The 26174-nt window shown below is 38.8% G+C and overlaps 1 protein-coding gene across 4 annotated transcripts; it reads right to left on the bottom strand.

The window, feature by feature from the left end:
* Nucleotides 1-1888: 1888 nt before the first annotated feature.
* Nucleotides 1889-26174, bottom strand: cept1b (choline/ethanolamine phosphotransferase 1b). 4 transcript variants are annotated; one of them, XR_005991507.1, is made up of 11 exons: nucleotides 25994-26174; nucleotides 21629-21931; nucleotides 17427-17601; nucleotides 17147-17294; nucleotides 16808-16949; nucleotides 13818-13902; nucleotides 13383-13514; nucleotides 11055-11213; nucleotides 10691-10816; nucleotides 8526-8784; nucleotides 1889-6089 (listed from the first exon to the last, which is right to left on the bottom strand). XR_005991507.1 is itself a non-coding variant. In XM_041780146.1 (10 exons), the coding sequence occupies exons 2-10, from the start codon at nucleotides 21817-21819 to the stop codon at nucleotides 8662-8664; spliced, it is 1281 nt and encodes a 426-aa protein (XP_041636080.1). In that variant the 5' UTR covers nucleotides 21820-21931; nucleotides 25994-26174; the 3' UTR covers nucleotides 1889-8661. The 4 variants fall into 4 exon arrangements, 2 of the variants coding, with proteins under 2 accessions (XP_041636080.1, XP_041636097.1); XR_005991506.1 differs by having other exon boundaries at nucleotides 8503-8784; XM_041780146.1 differs by having other exon boundaries at nucleotides 1889-8784.

A 26174-nucleotide genomic window follows, 5' to 3' on the forward strand; every position in this document is an offset into this window, starting at 1 on the left:
TTAAGCCGTGATAACCTTATTTTATTTCTAACCTAAATAATAATAAAAAAATCTTATCAAAGCAACAAAAAAAAAAGAGTTTTTATTCATGCTGTAGTGCAATATAACCTTTAAAAAATATAAACGCCTTTTCTTAAAACACAATAAACTTTTTATTGTGATATTAACATTGTGGATGGGCACACTGAACTAAATGATTAGAAAACTAATGTCAGACTTTGCCATAATGTGCACAAACCTCAGGATGCCAGAAAATACATTTGAAGACAGTGAGACAGCTTTAATGGAAAATAATTGAAAAATTGCAATAAATAAATAAATGAATAACTAGAAAAGCACTCAGAGAGCGCATACCTCCACCATCAGCCCTTTCTCCCAATAGTGAAGAATCCTTTAAAAAAATCCTGGATCCGTCCCAGCATTGTGAGTATTCTCACCACAATTCGCTGTCTTTCTCTCTGTTACGCTTCGCCTTGTCTCCTTGACCGGATGTGCATATGAAAAACTCTATAAACTCCAAAACTTTGCGTGAAAACACAGCCAAAATGCTGCTGGGATTGAAGTTACTCATGTCTGCCATCTCCTGGTGTAAAGTAGTAACAGCGCAGAGCTCCACCATTAGTCCTATCTCCCAATAGTACAGAATCCTTAAAAATATCCCTGGATACAGACGGTGACCCAGGTCACTCCCAAAATCTAATCAATTCTTCCTCATGCCATTTCTGACATTTCCTGAAAATTTCATCAAAATCCGTCCACATTTTGAATTTTGTTGCTAACAAACAAACGAACCCACCCGTTCATAATAATAATAATAATTAAACAATAGGTGAAAAGGGGCAAGAAGTATTTAAAAGTGGCAAAAATGGGTTAAAGGTAGCAGAAAATGGCAAAAACAGTGAGCAGGTGGAAAAAAAGTGGGGAAAATGGCAGATTAGTGGCAAAAAACTTGCAAAAATAAATGGTTATTAAGGCAGCAAGTGCCTAAAATGTGCAAAACTGGGTTAAAAGTGGAAAAAAATGGGCAGAAAAAGGCCATGAAACTGGTTAAAAAGTCACTGATAAATTATTTTAACATCAGAATCCAAAAATAGCTTGACAGACTTTACAGCTCCAAAACAAGGAAACTGTTAGCCAGGACGCTAGAACCAATGCTACTGATGCTAATGCGTTTACTGGGAGGGCCCATTCTCTGGGTTATTCAGGGGCCCAGCTAATTCTGAAACACTCTCTATGGGGTTCGCAGCAGACCAGTTGGCTGGCCAGTCAAGCACAGTAATACCATGGTCAGCAAACCAGTTTCTGGTTGTTCCGGCTTCAGTGTGGACAGGTGCCAAGTCCTGCTGGAAAGGGAAATCAGTATTTCTATAAAGCTTCTCAAAAGATGGAAACATGAAGGGGTCTTAAATCTCCTGGTAGACAGCTGACAGCATTGACTCTGGACTTGATAAAGACCAGTGGACCAACAGCAGCAGATGACATGGCACCCCAAACATCACTGACTGTACATCTTTTCCCTTTGGTCAACTTTCCATGAACATGCTTTGATAAAGCCTCTGAGAACAGCCTGCCCTTTTGGCAGCGACCTTCTGTGGCTCACCCTCCTTGAGGAGGTGTCAATGACTGTCTTCTGGGGATTTGTCATTTCAGCAGTCTACCCCATGATTTCAGTTGCGTGAACTGAACCAGAGTGTAAGAATGAAGGCTCAGGAAACCTACAAGACAAAAAATTACTTTTGATGATGTTTTATTTTATTGAGATGCATCAGCAGATACTGGATATATTGATGGACGTTGAGAGTCCTGAGCTAGTTTTTTCCATCATGAATTTCTCACAGACTAGGAGAGAATCTATCAGTTTCCATTCAAACATAGACACAGAGCCGTGTTCCAGGTGGTAGTATGAAATTTATTTGCTTTTGAAGGTGAAGGAGAGATTTTCAGGTGACCTGTTAACGTCCTCTTCTTTTACGCTGTCTGTCCTGCACACTGCTGATATACCTGAGCTGGGCAGTCTGACCAACAGAAGACAAACTTTGACACAAACTTCAGACAGTAGAGACTCACACAGTCACAACATGCTCTTCTCTGTACAAAAGAAAACAATTTAAGGCAAACTTTGACTAAAAACAACAAGCGAGTACGATCAGTAACTGATGAGCTGTTTAAGTTAGATCACAGTTTTTATGAAAATTTGTTACACAAAGAAATCTCCTGCTTTAATACAAACTGTACAGCAGTATAATACGCATGCAGATTAGGGCATCAGTTCAACCAATCGTCTCTAAGATCACCAAGAGTGGACAGACATGTTACTGAGATAGGAACAAAGATAAATAATGAAATGTGACTTATTTAAAGGACTGTTTTTAGTTATTAAACAGGACAAAATGGATCTTTGAACCCATTCATCAGTCATACAAAATAGACCTTAAGGCCGGCTACACTGGGGTCATTTTCAGATCTTACCATGGAAGACCATAAGGACAGACATAGAGGGGTTAGCAAAGCTAAATGAAAACACCACTGCATTGCAATTATCAACAGAAAATTTCTACATACATTGGGTACAATCCATACACAATAATTTTACCACAGTTTAACTGATTTGCCTGGCATAGATACAACATCTCAAATTCTGCTGTAGACCTCCTAGTGTACAGCGTCTTCTGGCCTCGTTCTGAGCTAAGAGGCTAGCTGAGCCTCTTTAGCATTAAAAAACTCTAGTTATGCCATGAAATTGCTTTTAATTGAAGCAATAATATACTATCAATCGAATAAACCTTATGGGGTACACGATCGAGTGATGACGAGCTGTTCAGGAATGAGCCTGTGCTAAGAAACAGCTTTTATATCCATCCTTTGCTGTTGTTTAATCCACATTTTAAAAAGCCAAACTGTAATGAAATGAAATGCCAACTGGAATCCAAACAACCAACTCTGATGAGCTGAGCCAAATGATGTGGAGCTCCTAAAAGAGACAGATTTCCTATCACAAGAGAGACTGGACGGACATCAGCTGAGGAAACGTGCAAGATCAGAGTTTAATGAGCTAAACTGTGGCAGAACTGTACTGAACCAACCCAGACTGTTTTGTGGACATACATTAGCGCTGTGTGACACCACTCTTCCAGGCTTTTTTAGTTCCTATTTGCTGCCGTTTCTCCATGAGTTTTCAAAACTTTAAAAATTTTTTGCCTGAATTTTTCCCTATCGGGCCACAAAAGTAGCTTAAGAATTAAGAATGTTTATATGGTCGCACTGTGACTGCTTGGTATTGCTATAAACTGCTCAAAACATGCCTTTTTGGTAGCACTTCTCTATGCAGAAATCACTACTTGCCCCCCAAGGGGAGTTCTCTACTGCTGCGTGACATAATCTGCAAAGACATCACACGCTTATGGAACTGCACCCTGGTGGGCAAGAAAAGGCTCTCCTACTGCTACTGCTTCTCCACAACGGAGAAGTTGATGGTTTCAGTGCCCACCAATGTGTTTTAGAAAGTTTTACTGTTTTAAATGAAAGAAAGTTGTTTTAAACGGGACGTGCAAACTGATAAGCAGAAGATCCTGGGTTTAATTTCTACGGAACGCCATCAGAGAAAGAAAACACAGAAAAAAGCAAATATTTTTGTCCTCCAGGCCTCTGCATGGTCATATTTGCACACAGAATTGTGGTCATTCCTTTGGCAGCAGCTTCGCCTTAAATCGTAAATGTTTGATATCCACAGTTCCAGATCTGGGAAGTTCCAGTGCAATAAAATAGCTGTGGTGACACCATATGCAAGAGGATAATTTGGACAGATAAATTGCCGGCGACAAGTCTTGAATCCAGTCTCACATAACCCTGGGGTGAATCAGGTTTAAAAATGTCTAAAGTGTAGCCAGCCTTAGGGATATAAACACTGAGCTGTGTTCCTTTAAAGCAGCGGTTCTCTACTGGTCTGACATCCGGACCCTTCATTAACAACACACCCAACTTAAACTTAAACTTAAGTATAATCAAATGTTTTAAACAGGGCAGTTTGGACTTGAGATGGAGCAAAAGATGTAAGGGAACAAAGAGATTCAGAAATGTCCTTCAAAATAAAAGCACATCATTGACTTTCTGCCACATTTTTTTTTTCAAGGCAGACATTCGCAACCCACTTTGGGTCCCAACCCACCAGATAAGTAACCAAAGCTTTAAAGGGTCAGTTCACATAAATTTCAGGGATTATTTTTACACCAAGGTTATATCATACATTCAGATAGTTTTCAAAATAGTGCCACAAAATTAAAAATAATCACCACATTATTCTTTATTATTAGAGCTCTCAAAGTTAAAACTTATTCCCATCCCTATGACTTTATTCTGGTGTTACAATCCCAGAGTTCAATTGTTTTAAAATAATCACAAACTGAATGCTTTTCTACTAGTTTAACCCTCTGAATATTGACGTTTTCTTATCAAATTTAGCTCTTTATATTTTACCCTGTTGAAACTCTGGATTGTTTAATCGTTGATTAATGTGCATCTGATTCGGTTTTAACTTCTGACAAAATATATTAAACTTTACACTAAATATTACACTTTTTTTAGCTAAAACTTTTATTTAAGAATTTTGGGAATAACTTTACCACTTTTACAGTTTTTTAAAGTTTAACTTTTTAGGAAATTGTTAAACATTCCCACTTTCAACCAGTTTTTCTTTACATATTGAACCACCTTTTACATAAGCAGTGAATGCAAACATTTTTCTTTTACATAAATCCCACTTATTAATGGATATGGCTTTTTGAATCTACATTATACAAAAGAACAACTACTCTTTTGGATTATAACAAATTTAGTTCATGAGTCGTTTAATAATCCTGATATTTACCTGTAATTTTCAGTTCTATGATAAAACCAGACATTTGAGGATAATTTGTCAGGCTTACAGGGATAACCACTGGTTTTTGGATGAGGTTTTTATGCCACTGCCAGAGGCTTTATTTTTGTCAATCTTTTCACGCCATTCCCGTTAGCCTGATATCTCAAAAACTTTTTGAGGGATTTTCTTCAAACTTTGCACAATTCTTCAGTCCAACCCAAGAAAGCAGTGTTAAGAATTTTGCATAAAAGGCCAAGGTCAAAAACCACCTGAGGTCGTCTTCTTGGCCCACCACCGGGCAGGAAGTTCTTAGATTATTACATCTTTAACATTTAAATTGTCTGTTAATCCTGGTACTATTTCCAATATTTACTTCTAAGATAAAACAAGGCATTTAAGAACAATGTTAAGCTGCAGAAACTGCTGTTTGGATGCGGCTTTAATCTGTGAATTAAGCTTTCAGATTCATAACTAAATAGCCTGAAAATGAAGATATAGGCTTAATAAAGGGACTCTGTTGTTTATAAATGACTCTAAATGCAGTCTACACTCGGCTTTGTGGATCTTTTGAACATTTCTACACAAATTCTAGCTGCTCAGTACCCGATTCTACAGGTGATGAAACAAAAACTCAACAGGCACAAAATGCAAAAACAAAAAAGTTAAGGACAAACATGTTGGATTTGTTTTCAGTAACAAGTCGTGGCTGCGGACTCTCCAGGAGCAGCGACATGACACTCTCAGTCTGAGGTGTGGGACAGTATCAGATAAGCAGCAACATTAAATAAATCTTATTTTCTGTCAGGAGCTTGTCAGTAACCACCTTAAAAAAACTGTGACGTCAGCGAGAGCTCGTCTCCTGCACATTCAGCCTATGTGCACCGCCTCTACTTCAGCAGGTGAGTATGGGAAGAAACATGATGCTAACCGGGATATTAATAATTCAACATCAACTTTCTAAAGATGATGACTCAGAAGGATTGTGATTTTTAAATATTGCCGTCAGGTAAGGTTTCGTCTAATTCGTCAACAAATTCCATGAAAGATCAAAACTAGGGATGCACTGATTCCACTTTTTTCAAAGCAGGTCTGACCTTCATCATCCTAGGCATAAAAAATATAGCATACTACTGAATAATGTACAGCAGAAGGGATTGAGAAGTGAGTATACTCTATGGAGACTAAAAACGGAGCAGGTATAGGTTGTTTGCAGTCATGTGATCCAGACGATGTGCTAAAGTCAGATGAGGACAGGAAGAGAAGAACATGTGTTAGGAATCAGTGAAGATTACGTCGAGTATGATCACTACACATTTCAAAAATATTTTTTCCCCATGTGTTAAACTTGACTAGCATGCAGATGATCAATGTCAAAACACGTCTAGCCAGATGAGGAGAGACAGGAGTCTTGTACTGAGCTCAGAGGCTAGTTACACCCCTTTAACAGCTTTTCACCCTTGTTTTGTTATAAACATGCTTTTAACTGAAATAGTGATACACCAAATAAAGTCCCATTCAGGAGCCAAAAATGATGCTCATTACTGAGTTGAGTCAAATGACGCAGATCTCTAAAAAGAGACTGATCTTATCATATTGAGTGAGTCTGGATGAATGTTAATGCTGCTTGTGTGGAAACGGTTCACCAGTGGCGAAGGCCACAAGCCAAAAAGCGTTGGTCTATTAAAGCTATTCTCTAAACTACAAGTTTTTCCTGAGCCTTCTATTTCCTTAAGACTTCATCATCCTCCATGCACCTTGGAGGTTGGAGAGGTTGTGCCAGGTAAATGTACTTCAGCTATCTCCATTCATAAATCCCTTATAATGAAGGAGAAAACCACTTGAAAGTGCACTTTTGCATTTGTATGATAGAGCACATAAGCACTTTTAAGTGCATTTTTTCCTTCATTATGAGGAATGAATGAATAAAAACAAAACACTGGTTTTCTGTTTAGTAAATATGTCTTATGAGGTGCAGTCCTCAATTCAAAACAAGAAAAAACAGTGGTGATAGGCGGAGCTAGGCAGCACTGGTCAGTTATTATCATAGTGTGTAATTGTTTTGGTCGAGAGCATAAAAAGTTGTGTTTTTTCTCAAAGAATTTCCATTTTGTATTGGGAAAACCAGCTGTGTATCTAAAGAAAAGGAGATATATAAATAGTAAGCTCAATATAAAAACTGAAATCATAGGAAAACCTGAAAAGTACTATATGATTTAACTGTATATAAACCAGGGCTGCTGTACGTAGAAATTTTGCCACATTTATTTTCCTTTCTAACATTTGCAACCAACATTTGGGTGCCGACCCACTAGTTGAGAACCACTGCTATACAGGCTCTTTAATAATCTAATAAAATCGGTCAGCAAGCAATCTGCACAAAATTTGTCCTCCAGAAGTAATAATAAAATCAGCATGGCTCTTTTTGTAACCAAAGCTGCCAATGCCTGCTTTAGATGGAGGCTTTAAATCCACATCTGCTGCCATTTTTCTGAGCTTATTCAATGTTTTTGGTTGAATGTGTCTCTATTTTGACTCAAAAGTAGCACTGACTGTTTTTTTCCCCAACAGTTTGGTTGGCAGAGCTGTAAAAAGCATATAAGTTTGGCATTTTGATAGAGCTTCTCTATGCAGTAAATGTCTGGATTTTCTTCACTGTGATTTGACGTCATCTGCAAACAACCTCTCCTCCATATCTTGCACTACAACACTGGTCTTAGTTCAGTCATTAATGAGAGGAAACACTGTTTCAGTCATGCCACGGCCTGGTCGTTTTAAAGGTTTAATCTGGATAAAATGACCTGGGTTCATATATTCTTTCCAGTTCCTTATTTGGCAGTGCTCTTTGCATTTCAAAGGATTTGTTGACAATATATAATTATAATAATAGCTGAAGATGATGGTTGTGAGCTGATCTTTAAATCTAAACATCTTTCTCATGTGAGGAGCTTTCATTTTCCTCTTGTGCGTGTCGTGTCCTATTTACAATAAAATAAAAAAAGCGTTGAGGAAATATCTCCTTTAAGCATCAACCCACCCAACTCATTTTAGAGTGAGACTAAAAACATAGCATCCTAGGATGCCAAGAACTCGCTATGCACTCTTTACAATGCATATCAATGTGACGAGAGAAACAAAAAACTCTAGCAGTACATTTTTTGCAGCTTTTAGCATGAAAACATTCAGATATGTAGAAGGGAAACGTAGGAACGCTGGCATTATATTTCCTCTAAACCTCATCCTGCTGACTGTTGAAATGTGCAGGAGATCGAGTCATTCTATAAAATCATAAACATTAAGGAGAAGGTTTATAAATGTGTCAAAGCAGGATTCTTTAACTTATAGGGAAGCACAGACACTGTAACGTTAAAGTTTTGGTATTTACAATAGCAAAAAGGTAAAGTTATTACAAAAATTATAATCATGAAAGCAAAGATTTTGATTTGATTCCTATACATTTCCTTTGCAGAGTAACACTTAAAACACACGTTAAGTTTCTCTCTGTGAGCAGACCGAGTAGCACCTCCTGAAACATCTGCTCTGTGTGTCACCACGAAGAACGAGGGTTCTTATTAACGGGCAGAGGATGAAAAATAGAGAAACAATGACAGTAATACTCCAGTATCTTAGTATATATTATTTGTCCTCACATTCAGTTGGCAGAAGCACATACTTTTACACCACGCCGTCGACGTTGTCCTCTGCGTCTCTACGTGGGAAACAGCGGTAGGTACGTAGGTAGGTAGGGAGGAGGAGATGAGTGCGACTAACAGGGAGGAGGGTTAGAGTCAGTAATGGCCGGCGTGTCCTCAGTGAGGGGCGGAGCTGAGCACCGAACAAGGCTTGATTTTGAAAACAAAGATGTGAAGATGGCAGGCAATCTGGTTGCAAACACTGACACAGTAACGTACCAAGTCGAACAAGGAAATGATCTGCAGGAGAGAGAGGAACAGAGAAATCAGTCTTTACAGACAGGAGAGAAGCACAGAAATGACAGGAAAATAATAAAACCTCCCAAATTAAAGAGACAATTTTAAAAAAAATAACAACATATAAGGATAAAAGAGCAGAAGGGCTGCTGGATCTTTGTGGCTCACTCAAGCACTCTTTGTAAACCTCTGATTTGCTTTGCTCAGTTCATCTTGTGAAGGGGGGGCTGGGAGGGTGGCGTGTGATAGGACAATCCTAGATCATGTAGAAATAGAATGCATCTGTGATCTGCTAAAGCTTGGGGGAATTGCATTCTACTTGACTAGATCTACATTCTCTCACCCCCTCCCTTTCTGCTTTGGTGGAGTCAGACTCATGGCTGAAAATGAAATCTAAGATTTAGGTCTGAAAAAGAGCTCAAACTGGCCTACATGGAACTGCTTAAGGTTTTTTTTCTGAACTGTCAAGGTGTAAGAAAAAGTTATTTGGAAAATCTGCACAAAGTCTGCAAACTATCTTGACAATCTCAGGAGACCACATCCTGAAAGTCAGACGACTGAGAGACAGAGACATCACAGTCAGCGCCACAGTCTGCATTACATGACTGTGCATCACAGAGGCAGATCTAGGCCTGTAGTTTTCACTGGTACATTCTATTTTATTCTGCTTTTTCAGTGTTTTACCAGCTTACATACAAGCATCTCCACCTCTTCACATGAGGCTTAAACTGTCAGGACAAAAGTGAAGTTTTTAATTCTTTTTTTTTTTTTCTTAACAAAGGGAATCATTGAGGTCTGGACCTCTGTCATTTAAAAAATGTTTTAGACTTGGGGTGCAGGTGGCCTAGTTCGGTGGTTCCCAACCTGGGGTCTGGGACCCCCAGGGGGGTGCCAAAGATCTTGGGGGAGGGCAAGGCTTTGTCTGCTCTAAGGCTGCCAAAATTAGATTTGCAAATATTGACTAAAACCGTGATAAAGCAGTAATTAAATAATATATACAAAGGTTTTTTGATAAGAAAAGCATGCATGGACCCTTTTCTAGGGTTTTATCACTAAAACAATTAAAATCTATGTTGATTTTTTGGTGGCAGTGTGTCACTCGCCAACCAGGGTGATCTTTGTCAGACAAAAGCTTTTCGACCAAACTTCGACCAGTCGAATGGAAGCTGTCAGTCCTACTATGAATAAACTACTTGTATAAAGCTACAGCTATATGAAGTGCACTTGTCAGAACAAATAATATGCTATAAAATGGTGCCCAATGAACACTAAAGTAGATTTTAAAGCCCAACGGAGAGGACACAAAACCACATCAGAATTTCACTGTGGTGATTTCTGGGAGATAAAAACTTTAGGTGCTTAAAATGTTTGGGAGAAGACCTCCAGACCCCCTTAACAGCATCTGTGCATTTAAAAAATGTAAGGGAAATAAATGTGTTTTTTTGGTCAGAAAATAGAAAAAAGCCTCAAAAATCTGAATGAAAAAAGAATTGTGATAAACTCGAGATTATGATCAAGCCATGAAAAACATTCATGTTTTCAATCCAAAAATTAATCATAAAAAAATACAAACTACAACCATCCTTGAAAAAGGAAATCCAAAGCACATTTTCCACTTTTTGTACACTACTGGCTTTAAGCTATTTTATTTTGATTTAATGTTAATAAATCGGATTTTCTATTACTCAGAATAATAAACTAAACGCTCCCATCAGTGCTTCCTGTAGCCTTTGAGTATTGGCTCTTACAATTTAAACTTTACTAAATGCAATATCGTCAACAGTGAGTCTCACCAGTGTTCATATAAATAGTAGTTCCATGCATCATCTGCTCACAATATAGTATTACATTTTCATGCAGTAACCTTCATCACAAAGACGCCTTTATAAAAAACACCATATGTTCTTACCAGTGCAATCCATAGCACCAGGTACTCATCAATAAAACTATTGAAATATTGATCCAGGAATAGAAGTCCTGGGCCCAGGAAGGCTAAATCGTGGAGATGCATCTCACTTTTTGTCATATGTGCTACCTGCAGACAGACAGAAAAAACATAAGTATGAAAAGCATCAAACTCAGCTGTCTAACTTTATTTGATTCCAACATACAGACAGTTTTAAATCATTAGGAGGATTTTTTTAATGGAGCAACCTGAACCGTCTAACCTTGCAAAACTTAAAAAAAATACTTATCTTTATTTTTCTCATTGTAGCATATCATTTGTTAAATGTAAGATTTAATATATCTTATAAAAAGAAGGTTTAACTTACAACTAATTTATTGGTGATTTTGGCCGAGACAAAGCCGAAGGCCAGGATATAAAGACACGGATGTTTCTCGAAGAGCTGAACAGCAGACTTCTTGTAAATCATCATTGCCAAAATTATTACTGAACCAATATGTAAGACAGGAGAGAGGACGCTGGTTCCCTGAGGACAGACACAAAAACAAAGACAAGAACTGGTAAAGTATGAGGAAATAAACTGGAGATCTGCTGTTGTTTAGAACTAAAACAAAACATTGCAGAGATAAAATGAAGCTCAATTTAATAATTCTGTTCATCCTTCATTTATGCTCTAAATAGGAAAATAATTCAGATTGAAGGCAGGTGGTAGATAAAGACAACAGCTTACTTAAAATTTATTTTTTTTTTTAAATCCCTACTAATCACTGAAGCAAAGGAGGATAAATCACAGTTTTTCAAGTCCTTATTGACAAAGTGAGTTATTTTTAGAGTTATTTTTCAAATGAGTGCTGCACTGCAACACTAATGTGGTTGGAAATCAGGACTTAGAGCTTGGAGTGATTATTCTGTCAAATACACTGTTTAATAATGTCAAACATTTAGAAATGTGCAGGAGTGCATGTACAAAATGACACAATAACATCCAATGCTCTTCCTTAAGTGCAGAAAGCATTTATACTTTTCAGAAGTTCGTGGTTACTGTTTTTCTCTGTGTAAGGCTAGCCACACACTACATGATTTTAAGCCCGATTCGAGGCCAGATTTTCTTCCTCCAATGATTGCATATCTCAAGTAGGGATGTTTCTAGGTGTCTATTTCCCTAAACGCTCATCTAAATTGCATTTAACAGACTAACCTAAAGAGTAAGAAATATTTAGAAAACAGTCTAAATTCTTACAAGGTTATTGTGTTAGAGGGTATGATGTGAGCCTGATACACTCTGTACAGCGTGGCTAACATTAGCAGCTAGTTCTGTCAGCCTTCGTTCCTTTCTGCAGATTAATGCTGTGCTTTGATATGTGGTCTCTATTCACTTCAGTTGAGTATGTGAGTTGTGGTTGACAGCTTACATACCACTTTATTTCCATTTACGACTTAAAAGCTGTCATACCGCGCTGTTCCTACTACACGCTAACTGCTAAGCTTCTCATTTTTATGTTGGGTGCAGTGAGGGGGTGAGCTCAGGTAGGAAGACAGTGGCCATTAACTGAAGCTACAGCGTCCTCTAGTGGCAGGAGGCTTACTACAGTTTAAAAGAGCATTATAGACCAGGATTTCAAGCCCATGATTAGCTAATTTGATAAACAAATTAATAATCGTGCACATCCCTAATCCAGAGTGACTGTTACAAAGTGAATGTTGGATAGCACAAGGTGCAGATTACTTTCTACTTCCACATCCATTGAGCTGTCTGTGAGGTTTTCAAAGTGAAATGCAGCTTTCAAGGGCACAGTGGTGTCTTTATTGTCCATCACTGTGGGAGCAGAGAGATGCTAAGGTGAGTAGCATTAATGTGCTGCTCCCCTACGGTGGCTATACTACGCCTAAAGAGACAAAGCCTGATTACTGCCATTAAGAATACATAAGGCATTACATTTGGACCTTAATCTCACAGAGACTGGTGCATTAATGCTGATAGCCCTAGTTAATACATAAAACATATCCTCTTTCTGCTATGTTGGACTGTGAGAAGAAGGATTTTTATAACTAACTTATCCTGGGGTTATTTTAGGACTACTTCCTTCCCACATCAGCAAGAAGAGCACAGGAACTTATTATGTTTGGTCTCAGGACCTGATTTTACCATCTGTTTGAAAGGTCAGAGCTAAACTAGGGAAGGTTTACTCTCCTTTTACCTATAGGCAGACACATATGACTGCATTTCTGCATCATTTATTACCTCCGCCAAGGAGGTTATGTGATAGGGAGGGTTTGTTTGTTTGTTAGCAACTTAACTCAAAAACTCATGGACAGATTTGATGAAATTTTCAGGAAATGGCATAAGGAAGAACTGATTAGGTTTTGGGAGTGATCTGGATCACCGTCTGGATCCAGGAATTTTTTAAAGGATTCTTTACTATGGGGAGACAGGGCTAATGGTGGAGGTCTGCGCTCTCCGAGTGCTTTTCTAGTTGATGACTGTGGGTGATCTTGACAATATTTGCCATTTAAATTTGCAATTTCATGTATTTTAATGTACTAAAGTCATTTATTTTAAGTTTGCATGGCAGTTCAATGTTTGACAGAAACTTTATTTGCTGTGCCAGGACTCTGTTGAAAAACGTGTTTTATCTCTCCAAGGTCAAATAAAAGTTCTCTAAAGAATGAGGAGTAGAGAAGTTTCCAGACTTACAGCTATTGTGGATCCATTTTTGCCCACACCTCCTGTAAAAATAACTCTGAAGTAATTGGTGCAGGAGAAGATGGCTCCTAAAAAAGTGCAGACGGCTGGAACCATTTTCATCTGGACATTAAGGATCGGAATCTGGGAAGTTAAGACATTAAATACTAAGATTAAGAGAAGATATAGCAACACCACATTTCCATTAAACACTGGAACAATCACAGCAAATTTTAGCTACTAATTTGTGAGTCAATTTAGCTTAACATCAACAATAAAAGCATCATGAGTAATGTTAGAGAATGGCAGATGGTTTCTATTTCTGATCACAATTACAGTAAACAAGGATGTTAGAGAAGCCTTTTCATTACAAATATCATTATATATTCATGACACAAACGTTCAAATTAAGCTTGATCTGTACGAATTAGAACCAATCACAATTACCAGTGACTGCCAAAAAGCAGATCCTCCCACGGCGGCCAGCAAATACATGATTATTATGAAGATTTGCACCTCAGTCACATCAATGCTGAGTGGGAGGAGAGAGCAGAGAGTCGACAGTGAGGATTAGTGACGTCTACCAGCACACACTCATCCTGCGGACTTCTTCCACAACACACAGAGCTGATGGGATGCTGATGTTTTCTCCTGCTGCTCAAATCACTGTGAGCAGGTTTAAAAAACCCAAGATCAAACAGGGAATTCACAGCAAAAAAGATGCAATCAGTAATTTCTCTGTGGCTTTTTCATACACAGGCACAGATCACTTACCTGCATAGGTAATGACTTTTTTATGAGCAAAATGTTTTTAGAAATGACCTGGGAAGGGTAATCATAGATGCATATTTTCACATTTTTTGTGTATGGATTAAACAAAAAAGACTTAATGTGTTAATTAATGAGCTTTAGAGATTTTCTTTTGTAGTTTTGAACTGTTTCTGTCTTAATGCTAAGCTAGGCTAACCATGTCTAAATCACAGTGTGTACAATGAAGTGGTTGTAGCCTCCAGGTCAAAAAGAGAAACCAACGGGAAACTTCCTGGAGACTGACCAGTGCTATGGGACTGCAAAGACTGACCAAAAAGAGAGAAACTTGCTCTGTAGTGCTCTTTGCATGCAGATTGCTGCTCAGTATATGGAATTTGAGGGTTACAAATTTATGGACCTGATCACCTATGAAGTTATTCTTGAAACAAGATGCTAATTCATAAAATCAGTTCAAGTGGTTAAGCTGTGTCCCATGCACGTGGGCAGCCTGGGTTCAAGGTGGCTTGAGGCTACTTTCCTGCACGTCTGTGCCCCTGACTCTCATCATTGTTTCAGTCTCTAACCACTGTCCTCCTCGATGAATAAAGGCATAAAAAGCCCCAAACAGATTAGTAAAACATTTAGTAAAACAAAAAACTGTAACTGTCAATCAACAGTTCAAACCCACGAGATATTGAGTTTAAAATCATGTTAAAAGGAACAAATTAAGGGTGAAACCTAATCAATTATCCAAAAACGTCAGCATTTTTGAGCCCTAACAGCTTATTATTTCACCTCGACTGTATCCAGCCTTAACCTTGCAAAGCAGATGGATACGCCCAGTTCTGTTTCTCACTGGCGAATCCACCTTGCAAAGCTCCTGTCTTAACCATTTGGGCCTGGTTAGAAAGTGACAGGACCAATCAGTGACGAGGGGTAGTACTTTCGGGTGCGGCAGAGTCATGACGTAAGCAAGCAGCAACAAGAGGTCAGTGCAGTTATGGCGGAAGACACTAGCGTGGATGCTGCTAAAGCGCCAGCTTTATCAGAAATTGACAACATATCTTCATTAAAAGAAGAACAAAGAACAGCGAGTTGTTTTCTTTGTAAAAATGACAGGTCGTTTACTGACATGTCTACAATCGTCATGGTTTGCATTAGTTCTATATGGAGTTTATTCCTCGGTAGCTGCGACGATGCCACGTTTTTTGTTGCTCTGATTGGCCCGTAAAGATGTGACAGACATCAAAGGGTTTCCAGATGGATGTGTGAAACACATCCATCTGGGGTGTCAGGTTAATCCCGCCTTGAAATAAGGACTAAATTTGTCAAGTATCAGGATTTTCTGCTACATCCATCAGCTTGGCGATATAAACATTACACTGCAACTTATGCAGTGTCCCTGCAACTTACGATGTTTTCAGAAAAACTTGTCCTGAATTTGTCAAGAAATTTCAAGGTGTGTAGGAAAAGGGCATCTTAATCACTATCATATTTTAGGTTTTGATTATTTGCATATTGTGTTCCCATCACAGCATTTTTGCCTTCTAAAGACACGTGTCAATGTTTACTCTATAACATAGATATCTGTCATTTCTTAATATCCTGAAGTTTAATCATACCTTCAAGTTTTAGGTCATGATAATACACTACTAGTTTAGGTTGGGGGTCATGAGGCACAGTGACATTTAATTTTAGCTTCACTTACTGAAGAGCCATATTTACTGACTGCATCTTTCAGCAGAACAGACCCATCTGAACTGTTTCGTTCAGTCATTGTGGAAGAAGAGAGCAGCGAGCCATGCAGCAGCAGTGTTCAGGAGGTTTACCATCACGTTCCACAGAGAAGGACCCACAGTGGCTGTGAGCATCTGTAATCCTGCTAGACAGATCTGCACCTCTGTTATGTCAAATCTACACACAGAACACACGTCCATATTTACTGCAGCTCACATTTAACAGCTAAAACCTCATTTAATTACTGACAGAAACACAATAAAATAAACATGATCCGTAAATCTAAGATCTCTGTGTTGTCTTCTTTTGCGCCATCTATAGCAATAAAAGGTAATTGCAGGTGTGCTTCAGGCCAAAATGTCATCCTAGGTGACTATTTGCTACACCATCTACATGTGATGATAGAATTTGATCTTTTTCTTCTGATTTTTGCTTGTTTTTCTGAGTTGGATTGCCTGCAGTCATAAATACGTCTGTGTTCAGCCTCACTGAATGTTACTCATAAGTCAGCAGAGACCAGAGAAGACAGCACACAGCCTCCACCTACTCTCCTGTAGACTAACCTCTGCTGGATGATGGATGCTGTTTGGAATTTTTCTGTGAAATCTGACTCAACATTCAGTTTGAAACAACAAAGACCATACAGAAATCAATCAAAGTCTTTGTTCAGCAGGCCATCATTTCAGCCACCACTGGGTTAAATCATGCAGCTAAATATAAAGACTACACTACAATGCACGTATCTGAAAAAATGCACATTGGTAGTTTTAGTTCTAAAGCACTTAATGTGTATTTGGATTAACTTGGTGCATGTTTGACAATGTGTCTGGATAACACACCTGTTTTTATGACAAAACACATAACGGTTATGAACTAAAGTGTTTTCTCAAGGTGAGCCTTTCAGGTTGTACAAAGATCCTAAATTAAACTAAGCAGAGTTGTTGACTTACATGCCGAAGCGCAGCGTTCCTGACACGTATGTTTGCCAGTGGGCGCAGTAGAACATGAACATCCCGGCAAAGCAGCAGAAGAACATCCAGTCTGGGTTGGTTCCCATTTGAACAGCTATACTAGTTCCTAACACCACGAACACTGCAGAGACAAAAGAGATAGACGGTCAGGAACTCTCTGAAGGTATTCAGTTCATACAACTCAAATTATTCATATCCCACCCTTTTCCAGTCTATACTGGCATTCCCCAGGGTTCTGTCCTGGCCCCCCTATTACTCATTATCCATTCACTGCCTTCTGGGGATATTTTCTGTGGCTTCAATATCAGAAACACTAACCAGTGGAGAGGGAATCACAGCCGTGGTCGAACAGCTCCCCCAGTGGAGAGCTGCTGTTGGTGCGTCTGGCCTGCTTTCCGTCGATGGCGTCCAAGGACTGGTAGATAAACAGACCCACAGCACACAGCAGGTACGCCCACAGAGGAGCCTGGGAAAATAAACCACACAAAGCAGGGTCAGAAGGCTTGAAGCTACATGGAGGCAGTTGTAGCTTAATTTAATGGAGCACCAATCCTACCTATATTTCCTTCATTTTAGTCCCCACTCTGCCAGGACTCACCTGTTCAGTGGCAGTGGGGCAGTAGTAGACGAGTACAAGAGTGGTGAAGACATTGGTGGCGAGGCCGATGATGGTGATGAGGTTTGGGGCGATCCAGGAGGGAACACGACCCACTAACCACTCCCAGTAACGCTGCATCAGAGGCTCCAGCAGGGAGCGACCTGCACTGCTGTACCTGCAGAGACAGACGGCAAAAGGTCAGAAATAAACATTCTAATGAGACTAGATTAGAACTACGGCTACGGCTAGATTAAAGGGAAAATTCTTTTGACATACATATAACCTGGCACGTGATGGGCTTTGTTTTAGGAAATATTACTCATGATTTTCTACTGGGGATGCACTGATACATCAGTTTAATATCAGTATCAGCCTGTATCGTCCCTGTTGAGAAACAGTGGCCACTGGCAAATAACATGGCATGAACAGAAATTATTAGCCAGTGTTTGTTTGTTGTGTTCAAGAAAAAAAAAATCTCCAGCAACACTGGTAGTTTAGAGAACAGCTTTATTAGACTGTCACGTTTCGGCTTGTAGCCTTCATCAGGGTCATCCTGATGAAGGCTATACTTCCTTCAACCTCTATGCACCTTGGAAGTTGGCGAGGTTGTGCCAGAATTACTCACTTTAGCTCTTGTCTTGTTGTAGTTCTATGCCGGTGTATGGTATATCTAACTGCTGGATCAAACAAGGGGCTTTCTATTTTGTAGAAGAAATAACCTGATAGATAAATTCTGATCTTGTTTCATGGTCGAACATGAGAGAAATCAGGGGTGCTACAGTTACAGAAGTAATAAAAAGACTTTAGTTTGGCTAAATTGTTATTTTAAACATCAGTATTGGCCCTAATTTTCACTATCAGTGCATTTATTTTCTGCTCAGTTGCCTATTGTATGGCCTAAACTTGTTTTTGTTTAAAAAGATAAAGATAATCACAATAAATAATACCATTGTTGTTGTATTAAAACACATTAGAGCCACAGTACTATTCAAATCTGCACACTAGAATTGATATACAATTGGATCAGATGACAAGCATATCACCCAAGCTGACTGATTACCTTGAATGTTTTGAACTGAGACATCAAAGAGTCAGACTGTGAACCAGTCCGTCCTGTCTGTCAAGAAAACAGACAGCATGTGTGTGCAGGCGGAGGGGTTAAAATGGAGGGCTGCATGTTGGTTTTGTTTCACATCCTGCATCAACTTCAATCCAGTAGCACTAAAACTGTGGGTTTGATGCACTCAGAGGGAAAGTACCCTGAGAGAGAACCTGATAAAATGCTTAGCCTGTGCTTTTTTAAGTACATTGGACAGCCTTGAATTTAAATTTCACAAAGATAAAATAAAGATTCTTCCCTTTTTGGGGAGCAAGAAGTGAAATAAGTAAAATGCCTAGGGGCAGTTTTGTGCAAGAAAGAGGAAGAAACTTACAGCTTTATGGGTGAGAAGCAAAATTTCACCTGATGCACTCAGCTCACATGCTTGAAGCTAACATTAGCTCACAACAGCAGCTACAAGGGAGAGCATCAACCATTACATTTAGGGGGTTTCAGTCCAACATAACACGGTTTCAGACGAGACTAGAGTTATCATGATGTCAGAAGTTTAAAATTCCATATTAATATAGTTAAAATGAAACAATACAGATACCAAATATTAACAAAAATGGAAGTCTTTGATGCCAAATACCGGATAATTAATGTTTTTAATTAACATAAATCACATGGAAAACTCCAGGAAAGGTAATCATTGGCAATAATTAGATATGAAAACACCTCTTGTGATTTTTTTTTTTTTCAGTTTAGACAATGTAAAGGAATTTGCTTGATGGATTCATTCCTCTCCTTTGTACTTGACTTATGAATCCAGTGTATATTTTTAACCTTTTTGGGCTTTGGTAGATTTCAGTACCACTGATCTTTCAAATAATGAAAGATTATATATAAACTAATATAATTAATAGATAGTATTATTAATAATAGAACTATGGTATCAAAAAGTATCCCAGCATATAAAATCACAACATCCTTAGAGGAGACACCTGCTCAGCTGTTTTCAGTCAGTATAACACCACTTTAGAACGTCAAATTTATTTATTGTTTAACGCTTTGCAAACTAATAAAGGATAAAAATGGTGGCACATGGTGAATTTGTACGCAGTACTCTTACAAATAGAATAAGTGAAAGAATTAAAACAGAAATATCATATTTGACAAGGGAAACCTGAAAAGGAACAACTGAATTACCAACCATTATTTATCTTAACTTTAGATTCTCACATTATAAAAATGTCATCATCAATGTGATACCAATAAAAGGGAAATGAAATACTTGTTTGATACCAAGGCAACAAAAATAGAAGTTTAAGGCAACAAATATTGGGAACTTTGTTGTTTCATTTACAACCCCGATTCCAAAAAAGTTGGGGCACTGTATAAAGTGTTGAAAAATGAAATGCAATAATTAGCAAACCTCATAAACCCAGATTTATTCACAATAGAACATTAACAACACATCAGACGTTGAAACTGAGACATTTTTTACCATTTCATGAAAAACACTGGCTCATTTTAAATTTACTGCCAGCAACACATCTCAAAAAAGTAGGAACAGGGCAAAAAAAGGCTGGAAAAGTAAGCAGGATTAATGAAAAACATCTGGCAGCAGGTTAGTAACATGACTGGGTATAAAAGGAGCATTTTAGAAAGCAGTGTCTCTTAGAAGTGAACTGCATCTAACAATTGTGGAACAATTTCAGAAAAAATTATTTGATGTTATATTGCAAAGATTTAGAATACCCCACCATCTAGTGTACGTAATATCATCTGGAGATTTAGAGAATCTGGAGAAATCTCTGCACAAGGGACAAAGCCAATGCTCAACATTGGATGCTCATGATCTACGGGGCCCTCAGGGGCCACTGCATTAAAAACAGATATGATTCTGTACTGAAAATCACTGCATGGGCTCAGAAACACATCCAAAAATCATTGTCTGTCAACACAGTTATTTGTGCCATCCACAAATGACAGTTAGCCTAGAGCTGTATAATGCAAAGAAGCAATATAGGAACACAATCCAGAAACACCGCCATCTTCTCTGGGTCAAAGCTCATTTAAAATGAACTGAGGCAAAATGGAAAAATGTTCTGTGGTCAGATAAATCAGAGTTTGAAATTCTTTTTGGAAACCACGGATGCTGTGTCCTGTGGACTAAGGAGGTGAGGGACCAATAAGATTGTTATCAGCCCAGAGTTTAAAAAGCCTCCATCTCTGCCCAGGACTGTTGAGCAGCTAGACTCTCACATCAGAAAAGAATGAGACAACATTCTTCTCCCAAAGGTCCAGCAACTGGTTTCCTCACCTCTCTGCCATCAAATTCAAAATGAGCTAATATTTTTCATGAAATGGTAAAATGTCTCAGTTTCAACCTCTGATATATTGTTTATGTTCTATGGATTTATGAGATTTGCAAATAATGACATTCTGTCTTTATCTAAATTTAAGATGGCGTTACAACTTTTCTGGAATTGAGGTTGTATTAAGAAAATGCAAAATGCAGAAAAAAAAAAAAACTCTCACAAGCTGCCTTGATTGCGGAAACACTCTGGCAGTGTTTTTAGTACTGACAACAGAACTCTGGAAAGTGCTGGAACAGGCCTGGTATAATATTTCAGACGATGACTTAAGAAAACTCAAAGACAGTCTTTCCCAAGAAGCTAAAGATAAACTAAAGGCAAAAGAAGGTCCCAAAGGAGGGGGGTGCTTTCGGTGTAGTGCCTGGATTTTCCTGGATGTGTTTTAATCAAAAGACTGAGAAATAAATACAAACAGTCATTGAAACATGTCTCAAAGAATAAAGCCAGCACTTTAGAGCAGTCTAACAAGCCCTTGTTTACATTGTTTAAAAATACCAGTTCAATGTGTATAAATGAACCCAAATATCTAAACAGCTTGTCTCCGTAAAGTTTGCTCATGTCACAAAGCTTCCTTTCATGCAGCCACAAATGAGGCCATCTTATAAACACACTGAACTATCCACAGTAGACTGTTTGACCTCTGGGCATCACTGTATGTGCATCCCAAACACGTCAAAGCCCAACCACACAAGTGGACAAACTGAGTGTAAACGGCCTTAATTATCTCCACACAGACAATTATTTGACTCATCCCCAGTAAGCAGAGCAGGAATGACTCTTACCTGTGCTCCTCCAGTCTCTTCAGCTGGTGTCGGGACAGCGGGGGAGAGGGCAGTTCGATCAGCCTGCGCAGCACTCCGGGGGCCAGCCAGCAGGCCGCCTCCATGCCCATGCCCTGCCCGGGGTCCTTGTCCCGGCCAAGGCTTCGGCGAGAACGCAGGCCCCCCCCTTGCTGCTGCCCCGTCGCGCTCATGGAGCCCTGCTGCCTGCTGGTCTGGTCCCCGATGGGTCTGGCTCTGGCTCTGCCACTGTCCTGCCGGGAGGGCTAAAGATCCACAACGGGGCTGGATGAGGCTGGGCAACACCTAGGGAGAAAAATCTCAAATAACTATGGTGTCCTCTGATGTTATCATATCCATAATAAACTGTTTAAAACATGAAAATGGTCTGTGAATGAATTTAAGAACATTCATCATCACCATACATTGTTTATCAGCTTTGTTTCAGACCTTGTGCTGACCATGTAACACGAATTTAGTTAATTTCTGTTAATACAGATGGTAAAAAGCAGCATTAGTCTGAGCTTCCTTTGGATCTTACAGTTTCTTAACCTTTCAATAAGGCTGAAATTTTGCATTATACTAGGAATGCATTATACTATCAGTAGGATATCAGTACCAGCAGATATGGACATTTCTGCTCCTACTTTGGCTCTAAAAATCAGCCTCTATCAGCTGCAAATATTGGCTATATGGTCAAGTAAGTTGGTGGCGTTTTAGGCTGGACCAATAGACCTACTTCAGCTGAGGTCTTTTTCTTCATTCACGATCATTCCTTAAACTTTAATGTGTGTTTAAAGGACTGAAATTTGTTCATCCTTAAACTTTAAATTGTGTATTTTAAGGGCTGAAGTTGTAGGTCTGAACAACATTTTAATATTTAAAATTATTTTGTAATTATCAGCAAATTGGATCTCATCAAAAGTCCAATATAGTGCATGTTTACGATTAATGTTATCACCAGTCAGTAAATGAAAGCTTATACAGATAATCGACCAAAATCAGAACATAAGCCATGACAATTCACCAGGCTGATCAGCTGACCCCACTCCGATCCCACTGGAAAGGCTTAGACCCCATCACTTTTGCCCTGAAAAAAAGTCTGACACAATGACTTGAAAACCCAACAACAAGGCCAAATATTAGTCTTCTCAAACCAGTGGGAAAAACATAGTCAGAAACTGCCCTGACCCAGTCATGTCTGTTTTTGCAGGTAGGGATGTCCATGACATAGGAATTACATGGCTGAATCTGACTGATCAGATCATGCCTATCATGCACTGATTGGCATGGTTTTCATTTTTTATCCCTTTTCTCATGGATTTAAGAGACAAACTACATATTGGAATAACACTATTCCATGATAGGATTTGATCCATCCTTTTTCTCACACACATTGATTCTGCATTATGGTGACCCTACAAGCTTATCAGTATTGGATTAAATGAATATGTAATTCTCGCCCAATGACAGATGGGATAGACTCCACTGAAATTCTGTTGCAAATGACACTGATTCGAAATACACACATTTTTAGAACTCCATAAATAAATATCCCTTATTTACTAAGTAGATACATTCTTATATATCCAATATTTACTTGTAGAAAACAGGCGTATCCAAGTAAAAACAGATACTGACTACAGACATATAGCTGTAATGTAATGAACCTTGTTACATAAGCAGGTGTTTAACTATGAGACTGGAGGTCAAATAAGGCTCTTGTCAAATATTTGACTATTTGAGGTCACCCCTGTCTACAGGACTGTTTCAGGTCATCCTGATACCAAAACTTTGAAATGCTTCTAGTAAAGAACTGTAAATGGTGAAAAGAACTTTAAATAAAATTGCACTTTTCTAGTTGTCTGACTATTCAAAGTGCTTTTCACACCTTATTTACCCATGTATGGTGGAGGATTCTATGTAAAATGGCCATCAGGATCAAATAATTAATTTATTTGCGTTAACAGATTTTCAAATATTCACACACCAACGGTGCAGCGATGGGAACGATTCAGGGCTAAGTGTCTTGCCCAAGAATATATTAACAAGTGCCTGCACAAGCTGGGGATTGAACCCTAGACCTTCCTGTTGACTGGCTCTACCACTGATCAAAAGCCAAATGTTATAACTGTCCACAAATGTTACTATCAAAAAACCTAATATAAATCTGCAGTTTTTAACATAATAATCCCACAAACCTGATAAATCTCCCGCAATTCTAATAGCAGTTGCCTGTCACACATGTAATAACAAATTTCCCACAAATATCATAACAGCTACATTTGTAGGCAATTTATGACATTTATTAGAGGATCGAAATCTCAGGCTTTTAAAAACTGTTATTTATTCCCACAAATGAAATATGAACATAAAAACGAAATGTTTTTGGTTGTTAAAGCCTTTTTACAATTCACAGGGGGAAAGTTGCGCTGCAAATCCATGTAGACCATCAGCGGAGTGCTAAGCCTAAGCTCAAAAATCAATCAAATGTTTCCAAAAGGCAGCACATCTGGAAATCCGAGTTATGGAGGACAAAACAATAACATTTTACTAGTCTATTTGGCTCACATCACAAACAAACGCTTTCACGTTTCGGCACAGGGCCTTCATTAGAGCATTTGTCAGTGAGTTCAGAAACATAATCATAGCATTTTTTTGTTCACCATGAAATAAAGTTGTTTTTTTAGAGTCTTAGAACACTGGTTGAACTAATAATCTTAGCAGACTGGACTGAAATGTGTCAAACAGTGCTTTGAGGACATTATGGACAATATATAGAAACTCTGTTCACCCAGCCAGTTTTATTGTTTATAATTACTTAAAATGCCTGTCCCCTCAAAATTTGTGTTTAGGCTCTGAAAGTTTGTACCCTGTTTGTTTAAAACACAGTAACTAGCTAGGAAAAGACATCAGATTTTGGCAAGGCTGCACAGCCTTGTCCTGTGAGTTTTGTTCACGTGCAAAAAAGAAAAAAAAAAAAAAGGCATTTTGTGTCAACTCTCCATGAACTGTGAAATTACTTATTTCTGGACCAGAAGCACCCCCTTTTGAGGGCTTAAATCAAGAAGAACTCCTTGGATTTTGCAGAATTTTCTAAAATTGATATCAAACCTTGAGGCCGGCTCAGATTAAATAATTTGTAAGTCTTCTACAATGGCACCATGTCAGACTACGCGACAAGACTCTTGTCCAGTCTTGGCTGACAGTCTGGCCACACTACAGGTGTGATCCCAACAGCTTATTATACGCTGATGTCACCATTGTCTCACGACTGTGTGTGAGTTCAGTGGTTGGGGGAGTGTGACAAAGAGAGTTAAGAGTGCTCTATGTGATACTAATGGTATTTTCCTCTGACAAGAAAAAACAAAACAGAAAACAATTTGATAGACTCTTCCCAATATGTCACGTAAAGGACAATATGCAACAGAAATCCCTGTATGCACACATAGATTCCCGGAGGGAGAGAAAGTGGGAGCCTGTTAAACAGAACTCTGGTAAATGCTGATACAAAGATTAGAGCAAATGCTCTACTATTAGTAGGTATCAGGATTCACGTTGTTGACATCAGGTAAAGATGTCAAATTAGATGATGATGATGCAAGAAAATTCAAAGGTGCTTATCTTGTCGAGCCATGGGGCACATAGAGTAAGCAAGGGTTTCATATCAAGTAACTAAAGTATTTATTCCCCTCCAAGTAACTCTCGTGAAAATTAATGTGCTTTTTAGTACTATTAATCACTATAAAAGAAACACCGTTTTGGAATTTCTAGAATATTTCAGTTTCGAGTATTTAGGCTCGAGACTTTGCAACTATCAAATGTCTTTTCAAGATGAATTTAAAACCATGACATGTTACATGAATAGCAAGCATAACTGGCCATAAGTTATTAACAGTTTTAATGAGCTGAATGTGAACTGTGTATACATCAAATAGAGTGTGAAAAATCCTCTTCATGGACCGTATCTGTGCTGCTAAACTGTCTCTTGTGACTGTCAGCAACACATGCGCTACTGACAACAAACAATCTGCTCCTTAGCATGGCTACTCTCTGCTAGCCGAACATTACAGTGCTGCTGATGATGAACATTAGCATTAGCAGGGCTAGTCGTAACGTCAGCTCAGCAGGCAGCTACGGAAGACTGGTGTCACTTCAATTATTCAAAGGTAGTCGCTTGTCGTTGACCTATAATCACGTCCTTATACATATATTGCTATAAATATCTCTGCTCATTGAAAATATTGATAAAATTAGGCGACAGATATGACACGTCCCTTGAAGACTACGGCTAGCTTGAGCTAGCTCGACTAGCTTACCAAACACACCTAGCTAGCAACTGAACTGACGGATGTGACAGAGACTGACCTGGCCGATTAAAGGACGAGAGCCGCGGGCAGTCCGAGGGGTGGTGAGGGGGCTTCAAGCCGACAGACAGGACTCCTCTGTGGGCTGTTATTCAAAGAGTTTCCCTCTATGACTTTAATACCGGAGGGACGTTCGCAGCTCTAGGTGGATCACCACGACCGGTGTCACGGTGGCTGTCACA

Source organism: Cheilinus undulatus, linkage group 3, assembly GCF_018320785.1.
Source record: "Cheilinus undulatus linkage group 3, ASM1832078v1, whole genome shotgun sequence".
NCBI lineage: Eukaryota > Metazoa > Chordata > Actinopteri > Labriformes > Labridae > Cheilinus > Cheilinus undulatus.